We start from the raw sequence: 27430 nt of genomic DNA, 5'->3' as shown, positions 1-27430 counted from the left end.
AGCCCAGAGCCCGACACGGGGCTCGAACTCACGGACCGCGAGATCGTGACCTGGCTGAAGTTGGACGCTTAACCGACTGCGCCACCCAGGCGCCCCAAGGATAGCTACTATTAACAAAACACACAGAAAATGGTAATTCTGACAAGGATGTGGAGATACTGGACCCCATGCACTGTCGGTGGGAATTTAAAATGACAGCAGCCCCTGTGGAAAACAGGATGGCAGGTCCTTAAAAAATTCAAAACTAGAATTACCAAATCCAGCAATCCCGCTTCTGAGTATACACCCAAAAGAAATGAAGGCAGGGTGTCGAAGAGATATTTGCACACCCATGTTCACAGCAGCAGCGTTCACAACAGCCAAAATGTGGAAACAACCCAAGTGTCCATCACTGGTAAATGAGAGACAAATGTGGCCTTTCCTTGCAAGGAAGAACTACTCAGTCATAAAAATGAAGGAAATTGTACCACAGGCAACAATGTGGATGACACCTGAGGACATTCTGTCGCGTGAAATAAGCCAGTCACCAAAACAGTGTAATTCCACCAAACGAAGTACCCAGAGGAGTCAAATTCATTAAGTCAGAAAGCAGAATGGTGGTTGCCAGGTGCTGGGGGAGGGGGAAATGTAGGCTTGGGTTTTTTTTTTTTAACGAGTTCAGAGTTTCAGTTCTGCAAGATGAGAAGCGTTCTGGAGGCTGGGTACACAACGATGTGAACGTACTTAAGACCACTATCCCCTTAAAAATGGTTAAGCTGGAAATATAAACCAACATATTTCATTTGCTTGTTATAATTTCACAATCAAATTTACTTGGAAGCAAAGAAATGGTTAAGATGGTAAATTTCACATCATGTGTATTTTACTACAATTAAAATTAATTATTGAAGGGGCGCCCGGGTGGCTCAGCCTGTTAAGCACCTGACTTCGGCTCAGGTCATGATCTCGTGGTTCAGGAGTTCCAGCCCCGCGTCGGGCTCTGGGCTGACAGCTCAGATTCAGATTCTGTCTCCCTCTCTCTCTGCCTCTCCCCCAACCACAATCTGTCTCTCTTTCAAAAATAAACAAACATTAAAAAAATTTTTTTTTAACAATAATTATTAATAAATTTTTTTAAAGAAAAAAATTAAGAGGAGCCTACATGGCTCAGTTGGTTAAATGTCTGGCTCTTGATTTTGGCCCAGGTCATGGTCTCAAGGTTCGTGAGTTTGAGCCCCACCTCTTCCAACGAAGAGCCTGCTCAGGATTCTCTCTCTCTCTCTCTCTCTCTCTCTCTCTCTCCCCCCCCCCCCCACCCTCTGCCCCTCCCCTGCTTGTACACTCTCTTTCTCTCAAAATAAGTAAAACATTAAAAAGAATGAAAGAAAAAAATTAATATACCCAGTACTGGAGATGTCTTAGAAAACAGGAACACTCCTATAATGTAGAAAAAAATCTATAAATTTAAAAAGTACATACCATCTGACCTACCAACCCCACTTCAATGATGTTCACTACAACACTGTTTAGAAATGCTTAACTATGGGGGCGCCTGGGTGGCGCAGTCGGTTAAGCGTCCGACTTCAGCCAGGTCACGATCTCGCGGTCCGTGAGTTCGAGCCCCGCGTCGGGCTCTGGGCTGATGGCTCAGAGCCTGGAGCCTGTTTCCGATTCTGTGTCTCCCTCTCTCTCTGCCCCTTCCCCGTTCATGCTCTGTCTCTCTCTGTCCCAAAAATAAATAAACGTTGAAAAAAAAATTAAAAAAAAAAAAAAAATGCTTAACTATGAAACACCTGTATTATATGACCATTAAAAAAAAAAGTGTGTCAGGACTAACAGACACCCAAAACGTAGAAGATTTTATCTTGTACGTACCTATTGCTTTTTAGTTTAAAAGAACATGAACTATACGCGTATTATTTAGAGTGGCTAAAATCCAAAACACCGACACCACCAAATACTTACAAGGAACTCTCATTCACGGCTGGCAAAAATGCAAAACGGCACAGCCACTCCAGAAGACAGTCTTGCAATTTCTTACAAAATTAAACGTATTCTTTAACAAACAATGCAGCGATCCTGCTCCTTCGTGCTTAGCCCAAGGAGCCGAAAACTTACATCCACGCCAACACCTTCACATACATGTTTACGGCAGCTTCCTTCGTAACTGCCCGAACTCGGAAGCCACCAAGACGTCCTTCAGCAGGTGAACGCGTAAACACACCACAGGCCGTCCAGACAGGGGAATGCTGTTCAGCGCTACAAAGAAATGAGCTACGAGCCAGGAAAAGACATGGAGGAAACTTAAATGCATACTACTAAGTCAAAACAGCCACTCTGAAAAGACTCCACATTATAGGACCCCAACTCGCTGACATTCTGAGAGAGGCAAAGTTATGGAGACGGTAAAAAGGTCAGTAGTTGCCAAGAGTTAGGGGGTTGGGAGGGGACGCATAGGCAGAGCACAGAGAGTTTTTAGGGCAGGGAAAGGATTTAGTACGATATTACAATAGTGAATACGTGTCACGATAACGTGTGCCGAAACCTACAGAACGCACAACACCAAGAGTGGATCCTGATGTAAACTATGAACTTTGGGTGACAACGATGTTATGAGCGTAGGTTCACCGATTACGACAAGTGCACCGCTCTGGTAGGGGATGGCAGGGGGTGGTGTGCACTGTGGGGGCAGAAGTATTTGGGAAAGCTTGGTTCTTTTTTCAAAGTTTATTTACTTATTTTGAGAGAGAGAGAGAGAGAGAGAGAGAGAGAGAGAGAGAGAGAATATACATGGGGGAGGGGCAGAGAGCGAGGGAGAGGGAGAATCCCAAGTAAGCTCTGGGCTGTCAGCACAGGGCCCGACATGGGGCTCAATCCCACGAACCGTGAGATCATTACTTGAGCCAAAATCAAGAGTCGGACACTTAACCGACTAAGCCATCCAGGCACCCCAAATCTCTGTACTTTCTGATCAATTTGGATGTGAACCTAAAACTGCTCTAAACATTACATGTATTTTTGAAAATGAAAAGAATATAAAGAAATAACAAGAAATAATGCATTTGCCCCTTAGCCTAGGAACTCTACTTCTAGGGATTTATCCTAAAGAAATGAGAACATTCCCTACATCTTTTTTAAAAAGCTTAAAAACCAAGCAACAGACTCTTTACTCCAGAGAACAAACTGACAGTTACCAGAGGGCAGGAGTGGGGGCACGGGTCAACTAGGTGATGGGGATCAAGCAGTGCACTTGTGGTGATGAGCGCCAAAAACTTAAAAAGATAAGTAAGTTTTAAAAAGAAAGAAGAACTGAAATACTACAAACATCCACTTATGGAATGAGGAAGTCACAGGAATGAAAGGGACAGTGCAAGTGTGGCACTGTAACACCGCCACATGGTGACAGGTGGCAGCTACACTCGTGAGCATAGCGTACAGGGTTGTCGCATCACCGTGTTGTCCACCTGAAAACTAGTACAACGCTGTGTATCAACCATACTTCAGTTTTTTAGGAAGATCAAATTATGGGACACCCATACCTGTTATTTAAAAACTAGGCAATAGTAAATGTGTTGAGATAGAACAGAGTCCCAGATATACCATCAAGAACAAATTGTTGAACTCATACTTTGTGATAAAAAATTTATATATTTGGGGCGCCTGGGTGGCGCAGTGGGTTAAGCGTCCGACTTCAGCCAGGTCACGATCTCACGGTCCGTGAGTTCGAGCCCCGCGTCAGGCTCTGGGCTGATGGCTCAGAGCCTGGAGCCTGTTTCCGATTCTGTGTCTCCCTCTCTCTCTGCCCCTCCCCCGTTCATGCTCTGTCTCTCTCTGTCCCAAAAATAAATAAACGTTGGAAAAAAAAAATTAAAAAAAAAAATTTATATATTAATTAGTATGTATAAAAATATTAGGAAAAGCATATATATTATACACAGTGACTATGAGAGGGCGTTAAGTGTCTACATTATACATTCTGTATTGTGTGAAATTTTAACAACAGCATTTATTTTAATAACCACAAAATACTTTTGTAAACTTGCGGTACCCCTAAGAGGCACAGCTCTATCTAAACAGCCACTTGAGAAGAAAGAAAACACAAGAAAAACCAGGGATCTGCAGACATCCTCAGACGAGGGACACCTGCTAGCCATCTATACATGTTCCAAATCTCCTATCTACACAGAATCAGAATCAATGTTGGACAGCCAAGACTTTCACAGTCTTTGAAAATAAAGAAGAGGGGCGCCTGGGTGGCTCAGTCAGTTAAGCGTCTGACTTCGGCTCAGGTCACGATCTCACGGTCCGTGAGTTCAAGCCCCGCGTTGGGCTCTGGGCTGATGGCTTAGAGCCTGGAGCCTGCTTCCGATTCTGTGTCTCCCTCTCTCTCTGACCCTCCCCCGTTCATGCTCTGTCTCTCTCTGTCTCAAAAAAAAAAAAAAAAAAAAAAAGTTAAAAAAAATTTAAAAAAACTAAAAAAAAAAAAAAAAAAAGAAAATCAAGAAGAAAGGAAAGTAGAAAAAACTTCTATTGTGACACTATACTGTGGAGAAGGGAGTTGCGGGGGAATGATAGGTGTGCAAACGGAAAAAATTATGTATACGTGTCTGCAATCACACTTCAATCACATTTTAAGGCCTATGATTAGATGACTAGCCAAGAACTAGATGATTCCCAAAGCTCCACAAGTGGGAGCCTACTAAGAGGAACCTAACTCACATCAAGATGCCACGTCATGTTCACATCCTCACACTTGAGCAGTTTGGCAAGTTCCCGTTAACCCACATTCCATTCCTAGAGCTCTATCTTAAGAAAATACTAGAAACGCAATAAAAACAAACAAAAAACAAAAGAGGACAAAGCTCTAGGATTCAGTATTTTACTACAGCTTTCTTTTACAACAGGCAACAAATCTGAAACAACACACTTTCAATAGAAGGGTAGATACACTTCCATATCCATGTGATGACAGAATAGCGCATGGTTATCTCACAGTGTGGGAAAAGCTCCGGTCAATATTCGGGAAAATACAGAGACACAGACAAACCCACACATGGAGAAACACCATCATATCCCTTATAGGACAGAAGAGGAAACAAAGAGGACTGGAAAAAATCCCAGAGCATTTAACAACACTTATCTCTGGGTAATGAGATACCGTGTGAGCAGTTCCTTCTTTGTAAGTTTCTGTGTCTTCTGAACTTTCAACAATACGTGAATGTTAACTTGTATACTGGTTTTAAAAGTCATTTTAAAGGCTTACATTAAAACCACAAATTTATTTTAGGCAACAGCATTGTTTAAAAATCTACTAACTTTGGGGCAACTGGGTGGCTCAGTCGGTTGAGCGTCAGACTTCAGCTCAGGTCACGATCTCGTGGTTTGTGGGTTCGAGCTCTGCATCGGGCTCTGTGCCGACAGCTCAGAGCCTGGAGCCTGCTTTGGATTCTGTGTCTTCCTCTCTCTCTGCCCCTCTCCCAGTCACACTCTGTGTCTCTCTCTCTCTCTCAAAAATAAACATTAAAAAATTAAAAAAAAAAAACAAAAAAATAAAAATCTACTAACTTCATATTCTTATCTTTTCTTCTAGGTCTAGAAAGAATGAGAAAATATAAAAATTAAATTCTGACTCCACAGATGTCAACAGGTAATACATGAGCAAAAGGCACTGATCAACGGTGAACTGAAGTAACAAAAGGACAGTGGCCGAAATACAGAACACCGAGACCTAATGAGCTCTCCCTGAGAGAGGCACTCAGAGCATGAACCAGGGTTCACGACCTCAGCAAACCTAGATAATGCTCAACCTCTTACTGTGTCACTTTCCCAAACCTCTTTGGCTCGTGGAACGCCAACTGTGAAACAAGGGCAAAAACGTCCTCGAGTTATTGTGAAGTGTGAATGCATTTAACGCAGTGCTTGGCACAAAGACTCAACAAGTGCTCATGATTCTGGATATTCAGTTCTGGGCACCAACATTTCAAACGGACACTGTGACCAACTGTAACGTCTGGGAGCACGAGAGACAGAGGCACCCAAAGAGCCAATCGTCTAGAAAAAACCCAAAGCGACGAGGCAGGTTGAACTTGGACCAGGATGGTAAAGGAGGTGGGATGGCCAGAACATCCAAAAGACTCATCTGGAAGATTTCTGTAGCAGAGTTCAAGAAAACAAAGCTCTAAAAATTACAGGGAGGAAGATTTCAGCTTTCTGTTAAAAAGAACATGTTCAAAAATGGAACTGATTGCTTTTTAAGTTAATGCAAGGGCTCAAAGGGGAAATAAACAAACAGGAAATACTTAAAACGTCCTCCCCAGCACAGCAAAGACATCAGAAATGCCAATACCCTTCCTTCTGCTATTCTGTTCTTCATTATACACTCATTAAGCAGCAGCCTGATAGAGGCAAAATTAAGATACTCTTAAAATCAGATCAGACTGAGATTATTTTATTACTGCTAAATTCACCATTACTAAGAGTACTTGAACTTCCCGTGTTCCATGGAGGGTACTATACAAAAGAAAAGAAAAAGAAAAAGAAAGGGAAGAAAAAAAAAAAAAAAAAAGATCCTTCTTGGTCAAAATTAAACATGTTTCTCTACCATATGAGCTCTCTGCACCCTGACTATGCTGACACGGATACCGAATACACAAGAAGAGATTATTTAATATGTATCATCTCTCACACTCATTTGGCAGTGGAAACCTATCAACACTTATTTTAATACCGGAAAACACACTTCGGGAAATCCTGATCAAAGCCTAAGAATTTGAGCCTTCACTCACAATTTAACAGTTTCCTGATAACATTTAGCACTGGTGACTTTCCAAGTCCAACCCCATTTCAGAGCACTGACTCTTGTCAAAGACCCCTTTGAAAACCTAATGTCCTTTTTCTCCAGAAAGATGAACACATACCAAAAAACTTTGCATGTGATTTCTAAGTTTACAAATCCCCATAAATTCTACCTATGAACCCCCATTGAAAAATTCTCCAAAAGGGGATTTAGTTTTTCTTCACCCTTAAGTTATGAAGAAAATAAAAACTTTGGGGGCACCTGGGTGGCTCAGTCGGGTGAGTGTCCGACTTCAGCTCAGGTCATGATCTCACAGTTTGGTTCATGACTTTAAGCCCTGTGTCAGGCTTTCTGCTGCCAGCACAGAGCCCGCTTCGGATCCTTTGTCCCCGTCTCTCTCTGCCTCTCTCCAGCTTGTGCTCTCCCTTGCTCTCTCAAAAACAAATAAACATTAAAAAAATTTTTTTTTTTAAAAAAGAAAAGAAAAAATTTGAAACTGCCAGAGACTTATGGCAATGTCTGATACAAAATTATTTTTGCTGATATTATTTGAGCAGAGGCAACAGAAAAGCTGAAAAAGCAAACTTTGAATATACACTTAATATTACTAGTAACTATAGGACCCCAACGCTCCCCAGTAAAATCCAAAGTAGCTCAGTGTATTCATCCCAATACAACTTTAAACTCATAAAACAAAGAGTCAATTCACAAGTTCTTCTAGTTAAGTTGAAGTCTTACAGTATAAAGCCTGTTTCCAATGACATATTTTTGCCCTTTGTAACCCCTCCAATTAGAAATGTACGGATCTGTAAATTCCCAGCTGGGGGAGTTATACACCACGTTATAATTTCCTTTCCACTCTGAGCCTTTCCTCCTAGTTACTCCAGTATTAGCCTGTACAGCATTTTGGATAAAGTAAATTATGAAACCACTGGTTAAGAATTTTAAGCCCTGGGGCTCCTGGGTGACTCAGTCTGTTAAGCGTCCGACTCTTGATTTCAACTCAGGTCATGATCTCACAGTTTGTAAGATTGAGCCCCACATCGGGGCTGACAGCTCTGTGCTGACCGGAGCCTGCTTGGGATTCTCTCTCACCATCTCTCTCTCTCTCTCTCTCTCTCTCTCTCTCTCTCTCTCTCTCTCTCTCTCAGTCTGCCTCTCCCCTGCTCGCACTCTCTCTCAAAATAAATAAACATTAAGAAGAAAAAAAAAATTTTAAGTCCTTATGACAGGCCACAGTAAAGAAATGCACACTGTCTGGGGCGCCTGGGTGGCTCAGTCAGTTGAGCATCCGACTTCAGCTCAGGTCCTAATCTCACGGTTCTGCGAGTTCAGGCCCCACATTGGGCTAGCTGGTGTCACTGCAGAGCCCGCTTTGGCTCCTCTGTCCCCCTCTCTCTGCCCCTCCCCCGCTTGTGTGCTCTCAAAAATAAACATTTAAAAACAACAAAGAACAAAAAAAAACTTTGCTTTAAAGAAGAAAGGTGAAAAATGAAAGTGTTCTAAAACTTACGTTTTGCTTCCGATAGATTCTGATTAGGTGACCAGACCAGCATGCCAAGGTTGTCTCGTTCTTGACTGCGTCTCGCTAGTTTGGCTTGGTAGAAATAAAAAAGAAAATTATTATAATTTAACAGACATAACAAGCGATGACTAACAGCGCCATTCTGATCTTTTAATCCTCGGAACATCATGACATCGCCCACCCTTTACTGAGACCTGCCCCAAGGAAACCTGCACCCTTACCGTCCCAGGGTGAGGGGGGCTCTGAGTCTGCCCAAACACGTCTACTTCTAAGTCGTTTACTGATTTAACAAACAGGTTTACTACTCTCATTTGCTCCGTGAGGAAACTCAACAGGTCATTTGGTAGAAGGAGGCGGAGACAGGACTGCATGGCTACAGTGCCCAGTGGTTAAACCGCTACACACTAGGATGCCCGGCCGTCAGACACGGGACACCCAGGATATCCGTATTCTTCCCGTGTGCTTTGAATACCCTTATCCTTCTCTGCCACAGTAACTTTTTAGGGACTTGACAACAGGAATCCAAAGATTCTTTTAACTACTTAATCTGAAAGCAAACTAAAGTGCATTCAAATTCTTAAAACTCTGTGATACAAAATAGAAGACCAAAGGTTTACAAGTGCCAGGTGCTGAGCTGACATGTATAAATGGATTAACCACAAACAACAGTCATACACTACAACAGAGACATTCAAAATGTTATCTTCAAAAAAAGTAGAATAAAATAAAATGTTATCTTCCAAAGGTACAGAGGACTCAAGACACAAGAGGCTTACTAATCTCACTAACCCTTGCACTGGGTAGGCCCAAACTCATTCATTCTAAAGTTATTATTCTTACCTTTTTGTTTGTTTGCTTAAATAAATTCCTCTAAGGATATGAAAGTTATGGACTCCGCTCTCTAGAAAAAAATCCCAATGAAATAGAAACACACACACCAATATAAACACACTTTTAGAAAATTCATAAAGCCTGGTTTAAGAATTCTTGTCTTTATGACACTGACAGGTATCTAATCTTTTACTTAATTTTATCTGTCAATGTGTTCTAGGTTTTATAAAGAAAGAATTCCTATACTTTCGGTAAAACCTATGGGGCAGTTACTTGAAAGAAAAATGACAGGGTGGTGGGAGGGAAAGAACCAGAGTGGACACTGGAAATCAGGCAAAGTGGGAACAGCGTGTGAAGGATACAGAGACAGGAAAAGGAGAAAAGAGATGCTCCCATTGGCCCCTGAGGACACCTTTTTATATGTATATAGCTCAGTGTTACTGCTACACATAATCTAAAAATGAAATACAATCAACAAAGATGAGGACCCCACATGGAATACAGTCTTGCTGTATTTTATTTATTTATTTTTATTTTTTTAAAATTTTTTTAACGTTTATTTATTTTTGAGACAGAGAGAGACAGAGCATGAACGGGGGAGGGTCAGAGAGAGAGGGAGACACAGAATCTGAAACAGGCTCCAGGCTCTGAGCCATCAGCACAGAGCCTGACGCGGGGCTTGAACTCACGGACCACGAGATTGTGACCTGGGCCGAAGTCGGATGCTTAACCGACTGAGCCACCCAGGCGCCCCAATCTTGCTGTATTTTATTTTTCAACGTTTATTTATTTTTGGGACAGAGAGAGACAGAGCATGAACGGGGGAGGGGCAGAGAGAGAGGGAGACACAGAATCGGAAACAGGCTCCAGGCTCTGAGCCATCAGCCCAGAGCCTGACGCGGGGCTCGAACTCACGGAGTGCGAGATCGTGACCTGGCTGAAGTCGGACGCTTAACCGACTGCGCCACCCAGGCGCCCCCGTATTTTAAATAAAAATCAGAAGTCAAAACAGAAATAAAAGGAATCCGCATTGGAAAAGCAGAATTAAAATGGTTTTATTCACGGATGATCATTTGTGTAGAAAATCTACAGAATCTACAAAAAGTTACTCAAAAAATGAGTTAGCGAAGTTGTAGGAAATGAGATCGATTGTTTTAAAAAAAAGGTAAAAATCAAAATAGTTAATAAAAATCAAAATTAAAGAATATCTCTTTCAGGGGTACTTGGGTGGCTCAATCAGTTAAGTGTCTGGCTCTTGACTTCAGCTCAGGTCACGATCTCACGGTTTGTGAGTTTGAGCCACATTGGGCTCTGTGCTGACAGCTCAGGGCCTGGAGCCTGCTTTGGATTCTGTGTCTCCCTCCCTCTCTGCCCCTTCCCCACTTGTGCTATCCTTCTCTCTCTCTCTCAAAATATAAACAAACATTTAAAAAAAAAAAAAAAAAGGAACAAACTGGAAAATCCACCTGAATCAAACTAATTATAAAGATTCAGTAATTAAGACAGTGTGTGGTCCTGGCACACAGGGAAATAAATTAACATAACGGGAGTCCAAAAACAGAACCGCACATATAGGACCAACTAATTTTCCTTCCACAAACGTGCAAAGGCAAAATTCAATGGAGAAAAAGAATCTGTTCAACAAACGATGCTGGAACAAGTGGATATTCATATTAAAAACAAAACAAAACAAAACAAAACAGGGGCGCCTGGGTGGCTCAGTTGGTCAAGCATCCATCCGACTCCTGATTTTAGCTCAGGTCATGATCTCACAGTTGGTGGGATCTTGGTTGGGCTCTGCATTGACAGCGCAGAGCCCGCTTGGGGTTCTTTCCCTCTCTCTCTTCTCCTCCCCTTTTCTTTCTCTCTTTCTCAAAATAAACATTTAAAAAAAATCAAATGGATCCATACCTTACATATACAAATATACAAAAATTAACTGAAAACTGATGACAGAACTAAACGTGAAGCCAGAAGTTATAAAACTACTAGAAGAAAACATGCAAAAATCTTTTGAACTTAGGTTGAAAAAGATCTTAGATACAACGCCAAAAGCACAATCCATAAAGGAAAAGATTCATAAATTGGACTTTATCCAAAGTAAGAACTTCTACTCGTCAAATGACCCGTTTAAGAAAACAAAAAGCCAAGCCAAAGACTGAAAAAATAATTACAAATCACATATCTGATAAGGCCTTGTATCCAGAATCTATAAAGAACCCTCAGAACTCAACACAAAGAAATAATCATATTGTTAAAAAATGGGCAAAATAATACAGAGAAAGACAAATACCATATGCTTTCACTCTTATGTGGATCCTGAGAAACTTAACAGGAACCCATGGGGGAGGGGAAGGGGAAAAAAAAAAGAGAGGTTAGAGTGGGAGAGAGCCAAAGCATAAGAGACTCTTAAAAAATGAGAACAAACTGAGGGCTGATGGGGGGTGGGAGGGAGGGAAGGGTGGGTGATGGGTACTGAAGAGGGCATCTTTTGGATGAGCACTGGGCGTTGTATGGAAACCAATCTGACAATAAATTTCATGTATTTAAAAAAAAATGGGCAAAAGATTTGAATAAACATGCCTCCAAAGAAAATATAAGGATAGCAAATAAGCACATGGAATGTAAAGCTATTAAAAATCAGTAGTCATTAGAGAAAGGCAAATTATTTTTTTTTCAAAATTTTATTTAAATTTGTTAATTAACATACAGGGCAATATTGGTTTCAGGAGTAGAATTCAGTGATTCATCACTTACATACAACCCCCAGTGCTCATAACAGGTGCCCTCCTTAATACCCATCACCCATCTAACTAACCCATCCCCCACCCACATCCCTCCATCAATCCTCAGTTTGTTCTCTAAGAGTCTCTTATGGTTTATTTAGCTCTCTCTTTTTTCTTTTCCCCTTCTCATATGTTCATCTGTTTTGTTTCTTAAATTCCAGGTGAGTGAAATCATATGGTTATTTCTCTGACTGATTTATTTTGCTTATTAGCATAGTACAGTCTGGCCCCACCCACATCATTGCAAATGGCAAGACTTCATTATTTTTGATGGCTGAGCAATATTCCATTACACACACACACACACACACACACACACACACACACACACACACACACACCATCTTCTTTATCCATTCATCAGTAGATGGACATCTGGGCTTTTTCCATAGTTTGGCTATTGTTGGTAACGAAGAAAGGCTAATTAAAATGATTCAAGGTACCAAAACATACCTATAAAAAGTAGAAAATTAAAAAGACTAACAATACAAAGGTTTGGCAATAATGTGGAGAAACTAGAACTTTCATGTACTGTTTGGTCGGAATGTAAAATGGTGCCATCACTTTGGGGGGGAGGGGATCTGGTAATTTCATAACTAAAATTGTGGTATAGCCACTCAATGGAATAATTTTTCTCAGCAATTTTTCTTTAAAAAAAAAAGAACTATTTAAATATACATAAATGAATCTCAATTATGCTGAGTGAAAGAGTTAAAGGAAGGGATAGAAAGAATTCTGTAGTGCTGGACAGGTTTGATGTGTAATAGTACAAGCTCATAGTTTTCAATGTCCCCTGAGAGAGCATTGATGCAATGACAGTCCAGCAATAATGAGGACATGAGCACACCTAGGTCCCAGATCTCGATTCTAAACACCATTCTCCAATAAAAGAAACCAGGTCTCCTTGGAGAAATGGTTGATTCCAGGACTATGACAGGAAATCTACAAGAGGACCATGAAATATCTTGTTATGCCAGGAGGTAAAAAAGTGTTCAAAGAATGATGGGATCTGCCTCCTCCCTGGCCAAATCTAAAAACAATGTAAGCAAAAATAAATAAATGACAGCAATAAAATAACAACCTGTGAGTCCATATTAATATAAAACAAAAGGACAGATTAAAAAGGGAAGTCAAATGAGGCCAGAACAACCAGGTCAAAGTTGGAAGATTCACACCACTCGCTATTAAGTCTTAATGTATAAAGGAATAGTAATCAAGACAGTGTGGTATTGGCAAAACACAGGTACACAGATCAATGAACAGAAGGCAGACCAGAAATAGACTCATATAAATATGGTCAATGGATCTGTAACAGAGGTGCAAAAAAGCAATTCGATGGAGAAAGGATTCAATTCAATACCCTTTCAACAAAGAGGATTGTTCACAACTGGATCTCCATATGCAAAAAAAAAAAAAAAAAGTGAATCTGGGGGTGCCTGGGTGGCTCAGTTGGTTGGTTAAGTGTCCAACTTTTGGCTGAGGTCATGATCTCATGGTTCCTGAGATGGAGCCCCACATAGAGCTCTGTGCTGACAGCGCAGAGCCTGCTTAGGATTCTCTCTTGCCCTCTCTCTGCACCTCCCCTGCTTGTACTGTCTCTATCTCTCTCAAAATAAACAAACATTAGAGGAAAAAAAAAAAAAAAAGTGAACCTCAACCTATTCCTCACACCTTAGAAGAAGTTTATTCAAAATGGATTTCATATATAAAAGTAAAACCTAACATGATAAATTTTTTAGGAAAAAAAATGAGAAAATCTTCATGAACTTGGTTCAGGAAAAGAGGTCTTAGATATGACACCAGAAGTGCAATCTATAAAAGTTTAAAAAATGGTAAATTGAGCTTAATCAAAACCTTGAAACGTCTGCTCTACAAAAGAAACTGTAAGAGACACTGTAGACTGTGAGAAAACATTTACAAATCACATATCTGACAAAGAACTTGTATCCAAAATGTATAAAGAACTTCAAAAATGCAGTGAGAAAATAACCCACTTTCTAAACAATGGGCAAAAAATCTGAACAACTACTTCACCAATGGAAAATATACAGATGGTACGTAAGCACATGAAAAAATGCTTAGCCATTAGGAAAATGATCGTTAGCCATTAGGAAAATGCAAATTAAAGCCACAATGAGAAATTAACACATACTCTATTAGAATATCTAAAATAAAAGAAATGGACAATACCAAGCACTGACTAGAATGGAATATCTGAAACTCTCATACAGTGCTAGTGTAAATGCAAAACAAAATGACAAAGCCAGTCAGGAAAAGTTTTGCAGTTTTTATATAAAAAGATGCAATGATATTTAAAAAATTACTGACCCAACAATCAATCACATTCTTAGGTACATACCCTACAGAATTGACGTATGTTCACAATAAAACTTGTATACGGTATTTACAGCAGCTTTATTCACAACTGGTAAAAACTAGCAAGGTGGGGGAGGGGACCCAAATGTCCTTCAAAAAGTAAATGGATAAACTGTGGAGCATCCACACGTGGAATACTGAACAGCAATAAAAAATACACTACTGATATATGGCCTTATCTCCAATTCATCATATTCAGTGAAAGAATCAGGTCTCCAAAGGTTACATATAATATGATTCCATTTATATAACATTCTGGAAAGGCAAAACTGTGGAAAAAGATCATTGTTCCAGGGGTTAGAAGTACGAGGGAGGCTAAGAACTGTCCAAGGTAATTTTCTCAAGAGATTAAACTGTTTTGTATCCCAACTATGGTGGTGGTGATGTGAAACTATGCTCGTCTAACACTCACAAATATGTACACCAAAAACTAATCCATTTTGCTGAGTGTAAACTAAAGAAATAAATATGATGAAAACAAAGCAATGTCATTAATTTCTGGACAGATACTGATGTCTGCTAACGGTGCTAACTCTGAAGCTGCTCTCTTTGTTTAAAGTTGATTGCCAAGTTTTATAAACCTTACAAAATAAACCCAGACTTGGACATGTGGGTGGCTCAATCAGTTAAGGCTCTGACTCTTGATTCTGGCTCAGGTCATGATCTCAGGGTTGTGGGATTGAGTCCTGTGTTGGGCTCCACAATGGGCATGGAGCCTGCTTAAGATATATATACATATATTCATTCACTCACTCACTCACTCATTCATTCATTCTCTCTCTCCCCCCCCCACCCCCAACCTCCACTCACACACTCTATCTAAAAAAGAAAAAATAATAAGCCCAGACCTGACTGAAAGTAGAAGGTAACTGAAATTACAAATGCCCGTGAAGGGGAAGAAAAAAGAGAATTCACACTAGTAGTGAAAATGTCCATTTGTACAACCCCTTTAGAGAGAAAACTGGCAGTGTGTGATAAAATAGAAGTGTGGATACCCTGCAACACAGCAATCCATATCTAGGTATAATATATATAGTAACAATGTTTTTCAAAACTGCAGGTCAGACCTATTGAAGTTAACCTATTGGGTCCTAATCAGAATTTGTTTTCAAAGAATTAAGAATAGAAAGCATTGGCATGTTGCTTCATTGTGTCCATAAACTTTGGTGAAGATTTCTTACACATACACACACATACCCCTACTGGTTTGGTTCTCTGGAGAACTCTGATTTGGACTGTCACCACAGGCTTGATTATGGTTCTGAAATATAGGAAAATTTTAAAGGTCTATCAACAGGAATTGGCTAAGTCATAGTTAGATGCAAAGGAACTAAATACAGAATATAAAATTCATCAGATATACAGATATCAATAATTTTGATTATAAAAAGTGATTATAAAAAGTTAAATATATAATACCACAATGTAAATATTAAAAATATAAACACGACACTACATGTTATGAGGGGTATATACATTTAAAGTATAAAATCTGCATGATAACAATATTTAAAAATCAGGTAACGGCCACTCTAAGAGTGTGATCTTGCTTTGGCTAGTTATATGTAATGCTTCATTGCTTTCCGCAAATCTGGGTGGTCGGGAGGCAAATATTTTCTGAGTTTTTATGTCGAAAATTGTGCAACATTTTGTGAAATGGCTTTTTAAAAAGTCTTCACTGTGTGATATGATGTTACCTAACACAGTGCCGATGTTCCAACTGGAAATCATCTTGTCCCGCACTAAGGGGAAAATACTCTTGGCATATTTTCTGTTCTGCCCCGAAACTGAATTAGTTCTCATTCCCTAAGGCTTACTGCATTTGTTAACTGCTTGAGACCAGAGCATCAATTTACATTTATATTTTACATTCTCCCAGGAGTACTAGGGTTCCAATTCCTGCTCATCTTCTCTAACACTTGTTATTATTGGACTTTCTGATTCTAGCCAGGGAGTATGAAGTAGGGTCTCATTGTAGTTTTGATCTGCATTTCTCTGATGACTAATGATATGGAGTATGCTTGATATGCTTATTGGTCACGTGTGTATAATCCTTGGAGAAATATCCATCCAAGTCTTTCACCCATTTGTAAAATGGATTATTTGTCTAGAATGATGGGAATATAAAACTGCATGGTACAGCCACTTTGAGAGACAGTCTAGCAGTGCTTCTAAGGGTTAAATACAGTTAGCATATAACCTAGCAATTCCATTCCCAGGTATACAACCCAGAGAAATGAAAACATATACCCACATGAAAACTCATATAATGGGGCGCCTGGGTGGCTCAGTCGGTTGAGCATCCGACTTCAGCTCAGGTCATGATCTCACACTCCGTGAGTTTGAGCCCCGCGTCGGGCTCTGTGCTGACAGCTCAGCCTGGAGCCCACTTCAGATTCTGTGTCTCCCCCTCTCTCTGTCCCTCCCCTGTTCATGCTCTATCTCTCTCTGTCTCAAACAAAACAAAACAAAACAAAACAAAACAAAACAAAACAAAACAAAACTCATATACCAATGTTCAGAGCACCATTGTTCACAACAGCCAAAAGGTGATAATGATCCAAATTCCATCGACCAATGAATGGGCACATATTTGACTCTTGAAAAACAAGGGGGGTTAGGGGTGCTAATCTCCCATGCAAAAATTTGGGTATAACTTTTGACTCCCTCCAAACCTAACTACTTGTAGCCCCCTATTGACTGGAAGTCTTACTGATAATCTAAACAGTCAACACATAGTTTGTATGTTGTGTGTAATACACACACACACACACACACACACATACACACTATATTCTGACAATAATGTAAGCTAGAGAAAGAAATTATCAATAAGAAACTCCTAAGGAGAAATATTTACAGTACTGTAAAAAAAAAAAATCCTCATATAAGTGGGTGTGTGCAGTTCAAACCCATGCTGTTCAAGGGTCAACTGCATATTATATCTATATGATGGAATATGCTGCCATAAAAAAGAATGTAGTACTAATCCATGCTCAGTATGGAGGAAACCTGAAAACATTATGCTAGGTGAGAGCAGCTAGTCACAAAAACCCCACATACCGTATAATCCCACTCATAGGAAATGTCCCGAACAGGAAACTCTACAGATCAATGACTGCCAGAAGGTGTACAACACTTGGGAGAAATGGGGAATGACGGGGTTTCTTTGTGGGATGAGAATGGTCTAAAATGGACTGCAGTGATGTTGCACAATTCTGTGAAAATACTGAAAACCACTGAATTGTATATTTTTTTTAATTTTTAAAAAAATTTTTTTTAACTTTTTATTTATTTTTGAGACAGAGAGAGACAGAGCATGAACGGGGGAGGGGCAGAGAGAGAGGGAGACACAGAATCGGAAGCAGGCTCCAGGCTCTGAGCCACCAGCCCAGAGCCCAACGCGGGGCTCGAACTCACGGACCGCGAGATCGTGACCTGAGCTGAAGTCGGACGCTCAACCGGCTGCACCACCCAGGCGCCCCTATATTTTAAACAAGTGAACTGTATGTACATTTTTTTGTGAATTAGATCTCAATAAAGCTATTATAAAAAAACAAGTGAGAATTCTTGTTTAGTTGCTTTTAGCATATGTATTTCTTTGCCAATAAATGAATTAAAAAGTAAAAATACAAACTGTAGGTACAACAAACCACCTTGCAAATTTAAAGAGTGGCTAACTCAAGGGAAGAGGTGAGGCACTGGGTTGGGAGGAAAAATGGGATTTGTGTTTGGCTCCATATATTTCCTTACTGTTTGGATTTTTTATCATAAAAATGCATCCCAGTACTGCGTCTGCAATCACGTTTTCTTTTAAAGAAAAACATTAAGGAAATTCATGTAATTCTGTGAAGAATCATTTCTTAATGACAATTTTAGCTCTTATGTTTCTCTTTTCCTAAAAATGGGAAAACCTGCACAGATTAGTTACAAAAACTAAACTAAATGTATCTTCAGAATTCAAGAACTCTGGACTCGACAGGGACATCTGTTATAAAGGAAATAAAGTAAAGAAAGCAGTATCACACTCAGTTTCAGTTAAAAAATAAGTGGGCAATAAAGAAACAACTTTAAAAACCTGTAACTAGCAGCGCCTGGGTGGCTCAGTCAGTTAAGTGTCCAACTCTTGATTCTGGGTCAGGTCATGATCTCACTGTCCTGAGATCGAGCCCCACATCAGGCTCCACACTGAGCATGAAGCCTGCTTGGGTTTCCCTCTCACTCTCCCCTTCCTGCTTGCACATGTGCTCTCTCTCTCTCTCTAACAAAACAAAACAAAGCAAAACAAAGCAAAACAAAACAAAACAAAACCCCTATAACTATAAACCAAGATTATCCCCTTTTTACACTCCTTGGCCTAGCAGAAGTGGGAGGAAAGCTAACTTTCCTGGAGGATTAAGCTCTCAGATTGCCACAATAAGATCAACAAGATGATCTCACATTCAAAGATGACAAAAAAAAAAAAAAAAAAAAAAAAGTACTATCAGTGAGAGTTTGTAGATACTGTAATTAACAAATACAGAATTATAAATACATATGAAATGTTTAAGGAAGCAGAAGTTGGAATGAGTAAGCAACAAAACACCATCAAAAGGGGCACCTGGGTGGCTCAGCTGGTTAAGCGTCTGATATTTGCTTTTGGCTCAGGTCACGACCTCAAGTTTTCATGAGTTCGAGCCCCCACATCGGGCTCTGCGCCGGCAGAGGGGAGCCTACGTGGAATCCTCTCTGCCCTTCTCTCTCTGCCCCTCCCCCACTCATGCTGTCTCTGTTTCTCTCAAAATAAATGAATAAACTTAAAAAATAAAAAAGCATTAAAAAATTACAAGATTTTAAAAAGAACCAGCTAGTACTTTAAAAAAAGAAAAATCATCCAAACAAAAAACTCAATGAATTAATAAAGTAGTAGGGAAGATGAAGTTGAAGAGCTATAAAATCTAAAATATTATTCATAATACAACACAGAGATAAAAACATAAGTATGAAAGACAGGTTAAGAGTTGTGGAGGATGGAAAAAGATTAGCCTATGTCTAATCAAGGTCCCCCAAAAAGGAACAGATATCAGGGGGTAATATTTGAAGCAATAAAACCTAATAATGTTATAGATATGATGAAAGACACGAATCCACAGACATAGGAAGCATGTCTACCGAGCAGGATGAATAAGAAGAAAACCAGACCTGAGTCCCATTATGGTAAAATTAAAGTATTCCAGAGACAAAAAGGGAAATTTTAAAAATTTTCTGAAACAATTTCTTATAAAATTGGGCTTTAAACTACCTTATTAGCTAGCAATTCAATTCCTATATATTTACTCAAGAGAAATATTTACCCACAAAAAGCATGTTATTTCATAACAGCCCAAAACTAGCAACAACCCAGGTGTCCATCAACAGGTGCGGAATAGAGGCACAATCACACAAAGGAATGCTACACACAGAAATAAAAAGGGACAAAATGCTGATACAAGCAACCACATGAATTAGAAACAAAATGAAGAGCAAAAAAAAATACAAAACAAAATAAAACAAAAATAACCCAGACACTAAAGAATGTATGCTGTGTAAGTGTATTCATATGAAATCCATATTAATATGAAGAGTAAAATCCGTTACGCGGTGGCAGAAATGAGAGTAGGTGGTAGAGAAGGGTGGTAACTGGCAAAGGGTCCAGGAGAACTAGGTGTGCCAATGGAAATGTTCTTCCCTTTGTCTGACGTGTTAGATACGTAGGAACATACAACAGTCAAATCTCACTTAACACTTAAGATCTATGCATTTCATTGTGTGTCAATTATACCTAAAAAAAAAAAAAAAATCTTTAGTAAAGGTTGATATGAATTTTAAAAGTCTGAGAGAAAAACATCACCTACAAATAAAATGACAGACTGACAGTAAATTCCCCAAGACACCAAAAGCCAGATAGAGTGGAATATCTTTCAAGTGCTAAGAGGCAATCTTAAGAACATATCTTGCAAAACTCTCAGAAATATGGGCAAACTACAAATGTTCTCACATACACAACTTTGGGACATTTTTACCCTTTGCTCAGGGGGAAAAAAAATCCTGAAAGGAAGGTTGATATTCAAAGAAGAAATGGTAAGTAAACAAGATTTTTGTAAACAATGCCTATAAAAAATAAAAATAATGTCCAATTTAGGGGGTTTTGCAAAAGAACAGAACTGTAATTCTGGAGATTAACACCACATAACTGAGGGGTAGTGAATCAAAGCTGAACCATTCTAAAGATGAAAGATTAACTTTAGATTTTTAACTTTATTCGTTTTGAGAGAGAAAGAGAGTGTGTGTAAGCAGGAGAGGGGCAAAGGGAGAGGGAGAATCCCAAACTGGCTCCACGCTAATGAACCCCGTTAAGACTGTGACCTGAGGGGCACCTGGGTGGCTCAGTCGGTTAAGCATCTGACTTCAGTTCAGATCATGATCTCATGGTTCGTAAGTTTGAGCCCTGCATCAGGCTCTGTGCTGACCACTCAGAGCCTGGAGCCACCTTCTCTCTCTGCCTCTCCCATGCTCACACTCTTTCTCTCTCTCTCTCAAATAAATAAACATTTTTAAAAATTGGAGAAAAAAAAAAAAAAAGACTGTGACCCAAGCTGAAATCGAAAGTCGGACGTTTAAGTGACTGAGCCACCCAGGCACCCCAACTTTAGATGTTAAATTAAGTGCGTACAGTAAAACTTCAAGAATAATTACCAAAAGTTAGTGTATATAAACTTCTAAACCAGTACAAAAAAGAAAAATGAAAGACACCTTAACAAAATAAAACTTAAGAGTAGGGCAAAGGAAAGTTAAATGACACAATTGTAATTTTATATGGTCCTAATGAAGAAGCATCAAAATAAACATGGTAAAAATTGATGGACAAATGGGAAGTTGACAAATACATCATCATACTGGGAGATTAATACATCTGTTGACAGTCCAAACAAAAATTAAAAGATACCTAAGACCTAAACAAGTGAACAATTTTTATTTATTGGACATACTTTGAAGCTGCATCTAAAAATTAAATAGTCTTCTCAAGCAAATTTTACAAAAATGACCATGTACAAGGCCATAAAGCTACTCTAAACACATTTCAAAGAATAGGTAGAATATAGACTACACTGTGTAAACCACAATGCAATTAAAAGTCAATAATTATGGGAATGCAAGCTGGTGCAGCCACTCTGGAAAACAGCATGGAGGTTCCTCAAAAAACTAAAAATAGAACTACCCTACAACCCAGCAATGGCACTACTAGGCATTTATCCAAGGGATACAGGTGTGCTGTTTCGAAGGGGCACATGCACCCCCATGTTTATAGCAGCCCTATCGACAATAGCCAAAGTCTGGAAAGAGCCCAAATGTCCACCTATGGATGAATGGATAAAGAAGATGTGGTGTGTGTGTGTGTGTGTGTGTGTGTGTGTGTGTATATATATATATACACACACACACACACACACACACACACACACACACACACACACACACATACACCATGGAGTATTACTCGGCAATCAAAAAGAATGAAATCTTGGCATCTGCAACTATGTGGATGGAACTGGAGGGTATTATGCTAAGTGAAATTAGTCAGAGAAAGACAAAAATCATAGGACTTCACTCATGAGGACTTTAAGAGACAAAACAGCTGAACATAAGGGAAGGGAAACAAAAATAATATAACAACAGGGAGAAGGACAAAACAAACGAGACTCATAAATATGGAGAACAAACTGAGGGTTACAGGAGGAGTTGTGGGAGGGGGGAGGGGCTAAGTGGGTAAGGGGAAGTAAGGAATCTACTCCTGAAATCATTGTTTCAGTATATGCTAACTAATTTGGATGTAAATTTTTAAAACTAAAAAATTAAATTAAAAAAAGTCAGTAATTAAAAGATAAACCAAAAATCTTCATATATTCAGAAAAGATAAAATACTCTTAATATAATCCTGGGTCAAGGAAGAAATCTTGACAAAAAAAAATTAAAGTGACTTAAAACTGAATAACAGACACTATAAACTTATGGGAACCAATGGAAGAGGTTAACTTACCAAAAAAGTTTACAGCGTGAAATGCTTATAATAAATTATAGAGGCTAAGAATTGCTTTGCTAAGCATCCAACTTAAGAACATGAAAAGAACAATAAAATAAATCCAAGGAAAGGAAGACAGCAGAGAGCAGAAATTAATGAAATAGAAAACCAGGCTATCAAGAGAGGATTAACAAAAATCGAGGCTGGTGTCTAGAAAAAGCGGATATGATAGACTAATATCAGCAGAATTAGAGAAGGTACAAATAATTTTAGCAATCACAAAAGTGGATATAATTCTAAACCCATTAGAAATTAAGGATAAAAACATTATAAACAATATTCTGCCCAAATCTGTGAATTAAGGCAAAAGGACTGTTTTTGTAGGACACAATATATGCATTATCCTCTTGGTACTAGGAGCAACTGTTAAAAAGGCAATGCTCTAGGGGCACCCAGCTGGCTCAGCCCAAGGAGCATGTGACTCTTGATCCTTGGGGTTTGAACCCCATGTTGGGTACAGAGACTACAAATAAATAAACAAACAAAAACGAACAAACCCAGAATAGGATAGATTATTATTCATCAGTAGGAATCAATAAAATAATAAAGGAATGCAAGGGGTGCCTGGGTGGCTCAGTTGCTTGAGCATCTGACTTTGGCTCAGGTCATGATCTCACGGTTCGTGGGTTCGAGCCCCACATCAGACTCTGTGCTGACAGCTCAGAGCCTGGAGCCCGCTTTGGATTCTGTGTCTTCCTCTCTCTCTCTGCCCCTCCCCTGCTCATTCTCTCATTCTCTCTCTCTCTCTCTCAAAAATAAACACTACAAAAAATTTTTTTAATTATTTAATTTTTTAAATTATTTAATTAAACAAACATTTAATTATTTATTAAATAAATAAAAATAACATTAAAAATTTTTTTTGATTGGTAAATTCAGGGTGCCTGGGCAGCTCAGTTGGTTAAGCATCCAACTCTTGATTTCAACTCAGGGCATAATCTCATGGTTCATGAGATTCATGAGTTTGAGCCCCGTTTTGGGCTCTGCATGGACAGTGAGGAACCTGCCTGGGATTCTCTCTCCCTCTCTCCGCCCCTCTCCCTGCTCGCTCGCGTGTTCGCTCTCTCTCTCTCTCTCACAAAATAAACACTTTAAAAATAAAATAAAATTTGGTAAATGCTTATTCTTAAATGTACCAACTGGCCATCATACTTTCACTATATCCCGAGAAACTATACATGCTTAGGTTTAACCTGTGTTAAATTTAGGTTAGGAACCAAAAATCATCTTGTGATCCAAACTTTTGGTTTCTCATTTTGGGCAGCCAGAAAGAAATGCAAAGCAATCTGTACAGCGATACAAGTTTACCGTTACTACGACCGCTATAACTAACATATATACTCACTTATGATGTACCAGGTGCTATGGACTTTTACATGTATTAGCTCATTTAATCTTCTTAACAACCCTATGAGGCAGGTACTATCACTATCCCCATTTTACATAGTAGAAAATTAAGGCATAGAGAGTTGAGTAACTTGTCCAAGATCTCACCCACAAGGAGGAGATTCCAGGGCCCATTGTGTTAACCATTATATACATATACTGCCTAGATTTTAGAGACACCATAAAGTATCAGAAGTATAAAGACAGATCAAAAGCTAAAGTACATTTTTTTCACCTCACAGTATTATCCCATTAATTACCTTCACATTTAAAAACTGACAACAGTTTGTCCTCTAAAAAACAAAGAAGTCAGAAACAATTTTGGTATCTAAATACTTGTATCTTCCTACAATCAAATTATATACTTCCTTGGCTCTCTCCTCCAGGCTCTTTTTTTTAATGTTTTATTTATTTTAAAAAAAATTTTTTTTAAGATTTATTTCTTGAGAGAGCACGAGCAGGGGAGAGGCAGAGAGAGAGAATCCGAAGCAGGCTCCAGGCTCTGAGCTGTCAACACAGAGCCCGATGCAGGGCTCAAACTCACGAACCGTGAGATCATGACCTGAGCCAAAGTCCTGACTGAGCCACCCAGGTGTCCCCAGGCTCTTCTTTTTTAAATGCTAAAAGTTTAAGCTGGGATAAATAAATGCAAAATTCTTTTGTCACCAGCTCTCTGGAATTAAAATCTACAGTAAACACAGAAACATTATAAATCCCTTAAAAACTCAAACTTCATCCAAGTGCCCCTACATGTGATGAGAAGCCTGACAAGCCCCACCTCCGCCAGGTGATGAAAATCAACATCACCAGTTGACAAACCATGATGACAGTATGTGCCCCTGATGACCTTACCAACCCCAGCTGGGTCCCTGCAAGTCCTATCAGACCCCTCCTCCCCCATCTCCTGCCAGTCCCCTCTCCCCAGCCCACTGGGCCCCTCAATTACACCTCCTCAAATTTTCTCAACTCACTTTCTCCAGCCCCACTGCTACTGCCAGAAGTTGAGGTCGTCACCTTTTCTCACCTTGCCTTCGGAGCTGCAGACTAAGAGCCTCAAATTCAGACTCTCCATTCTGGCTAGAGCAATGTTTCTGAATCACAGTTCCCATCAAATCACTTCTGATGTTTAAAATCCTTCCACAGAGGGGCCCCTGGGTGGCTCAGTTGGTTGAGCATCCAGACATCGGCTCAGGTCATGATCTCACAGTCTGTGGGTTCAAGCCCCTCAAAAGGGTTTGCTGCTGTCGGCACAGAGCCCGCTTCTGATCTTCTGTTCCCCTCTCTCTGTCCCTCCCCAGCTCCCACTTGTGTTCTCTCGCTCTCAAAAATAAATACAACATAAAAAAAATAAAATAACGTAAAATCCTTCCACACAGACAGATCATAAGTCTCCATTCCATAAGTATGGAATACACCGTGTCTTCCTCAAAAGAGGACATTATGGAAGGGGGTGGGAGAGTGATTAACTTTACAGTGGAGACACCTGACAAATACTACCTCAGCCCAGTGATTAAAGTCAACATCAAAAGAGACAAAGTTATGGGGCGCCTGGGTGGCTCAGTCAATTAAGCGCCCGATTTTGGCTCAGGTCATGATCTCGCGGTTCCTGAGTTCAAACCCTGCTTGGGGCTCTGTGCTGACAGCTCAGAGCCTGGAGCCTGCTTCAGATTCTGTGTCTCCCTCTCTCTCTGTCCCTCCCTTGCTCATGCTCTGTCTCTCTCTGTCCCAAAAATAAATTAAAAACGTTGAAAAAAAAATTAAAAAAAAAAAAAAAAAACAGTCCAAGGATTACCACCTTTGGAAAGTCTGCTCTAACTCTCCCAGCCCAGGTGAATGGTCCCCTCTTGCTCCCGAAACAGTGGGGGTGTACTGGATCTCAGCTCAGACTCTTATTCATGGTCTGCATAAAGCCCCACTGCAGGGCACCTGACTGACTCAGCCAGGGGAGCCTGCAACTCTTGATCTCGGGGTTTGTGAGTCGAAGCCCCATGCTGAGTGTCGCTATTACTTAAAAGTAAAAAAAATCTTAGAAGGAAGGAAGGAAGGAGTGAATGAATGAATGAATGAATGAATGAAAAAGAAAGAAAGAAAGAAAGAAAGAAAGAAAGAAAGAAAGAAAGAAAGAAAGAGGGAGGGAGGATGGAAGGAAAGAAAAGACAGTGCTGTTGGGCAAAGAAAAATGGCTTTGTAAATTATTACTGGTAGTAATTACTATTAGTGACTTTGGGGTCAGTAAGATCTTATTCGTAACTCTTACTATATGCCAATATCTGAGCTAAAGCACTTTACAACGTGTGTGTCCTAAAATACACAAAACAACCTTATCAGAAGTTCTACTCTCTTTGAAAAGAGGGGTTAAGGGACACCTGGCTGGCTCAGATGGCTGAGGTCATGATCTCGCGGTTCGGGAGTTTGAGCCCCGTGTCAGGCTCTGTGCTGGCAGTGCAGAATCTGTTTCGGATCCTCCGTCTCCTTCTCTCTCTGCTCCTTCCCCACTTGCATTCTTTCTCAAAAATACATAAACATTAAAAAAAAAAAGGAGTGCTTAACTGACTTGCGCTCAAGCACGACACTGGTCAGGATCTGAGCTCACACCTGAGACTAAATCCCATGCTGGGTCTGAATCCCATCTTAGCCACCTTGCTCCCGAGTGACGAACACAGTGTCACCGACCCCCGCTGAAAAATGGAGAGTAATGCCTTCCTGTGTCCAGGTTTCTACGAGCATTAGAAAGGGCACATCTTACACAGCTGGTGTCCACTGCAGCAGCTGTCCTCTTCTGTGTCCCCCGTGAGACCGAGGCCCTCATTGAGACCTCTGTGTGTCGTCGCTGTCTGGCACACAAAAGCGAAGCTAAAATGCATACGGCAACAAGTCAGGTGGCCAAGTCACGGAAAGCTCTAGAAAGGGAGCAGCGCATGCTCCATTCCCCATCACCCAGCAGTCCGCACTGACGAGGAGGGCAGCCAACAGGCTGGAAAGCTACTCTTGCAGCTCGGGCCTCGGGAAGGCATCCCTCCCGCTCCCCCCTTGCCCCTCTCTCCCCAACGGGGCTCGATTCCCTAAGGGCACAAACTGTCCCTGAGGACAGGCCAGTCCACACATACCACGATTCACGTATTTCAAGCTGACCTCAGAACTGGCTGCATCAGTGTGCAGTAACCTGAGACCACCCAACGCCTGTTCTATGTCCCTTTCCTGATTCCCAAGAAGGAAGTTCGAGCCTAACCAAATGCCACTGAAGTAAACACTGTCTACACTAGCAACTGAATTTGTGCACTCAGTTTATTTTTCTTCTCATGCCTCTGATCTACAGGTATCCTGGATTCAGAATCAGTCTTCTCTAGAAAAATACAAATCCTTTTCTTCAATGCTATCGATTTAACTAACTCGTCACTTAACACCAATGTAGTATCACCACACAGAAGCCTTAAAACAAAGAGAGACAAAACAGTTCAGAGACCAATTAATTTCATAGTGAAAATGTTTTATGCTCAGGGACCCCTATTCCTCTTTTAACCTTATTCCACCAATAACGTCACAGAAGCAAGACAGCACTAATGTGTCACCGCCAGGTACTCCAAGAAGGAAACGCCCTTCAGCCACAGTCTAACAGTGATGTACCACCATTTTAAAAAATCCAGGGTCGTGGT

At 40.2% G+C, this 27430-nt stretch overlaps 1 protein-coding gene across 5 annotated transcripts in view; it reads right to left on the bottom strand.

Annotated features, from left to right (window-relative positions):
• The window catches only part of RCOR1 (REST corepressor 1), a 129108-nt gene that overhangs the window by 40853 nt on the left and 60825 nt on the right, over positions 1–27430 (bottom strand). For 4 of the 5 annotated variants that reach the window (XR_007152888.1, XM_047862110.1, XM_047862109.1 and 1 more), the window contains one exon: positions 8289–8372. Coding sequence is in view for 4 of the 5 variants with exons in the window: in XM_047862110.1 (XP_047718066.1) it covers positions 8289–8372 (84 nt within the window). In the remaining variant the exon portion in view is untranslated. Of the gene's footprint in view, positions 1–8288; positions 8373–15490; positions 15555–27430 lie in introns of all 5 variants that reach the window. The other variant, XM_047862111.1, reaches the window with a different exon arrangement.

This window comes from Prionailurus viverrinus, chromosome B3, assembly GCF_022837055.1.
Source record: "Prionailurus viverrinus isolate Anna chromosome B3, UM_Priviv_1.0, whole genome shotgun sequence".
In the NCBI taxonomy this organism is placed as follows: Eukaryota; Metazoa; Chordata; class Mammalia; order Carnivora; family Felidae; genus Prionailurus; species Prionailurus viverrinus.
This window is presented reverse-complemented; position numbering and strand designations above follow the sequence as displayed.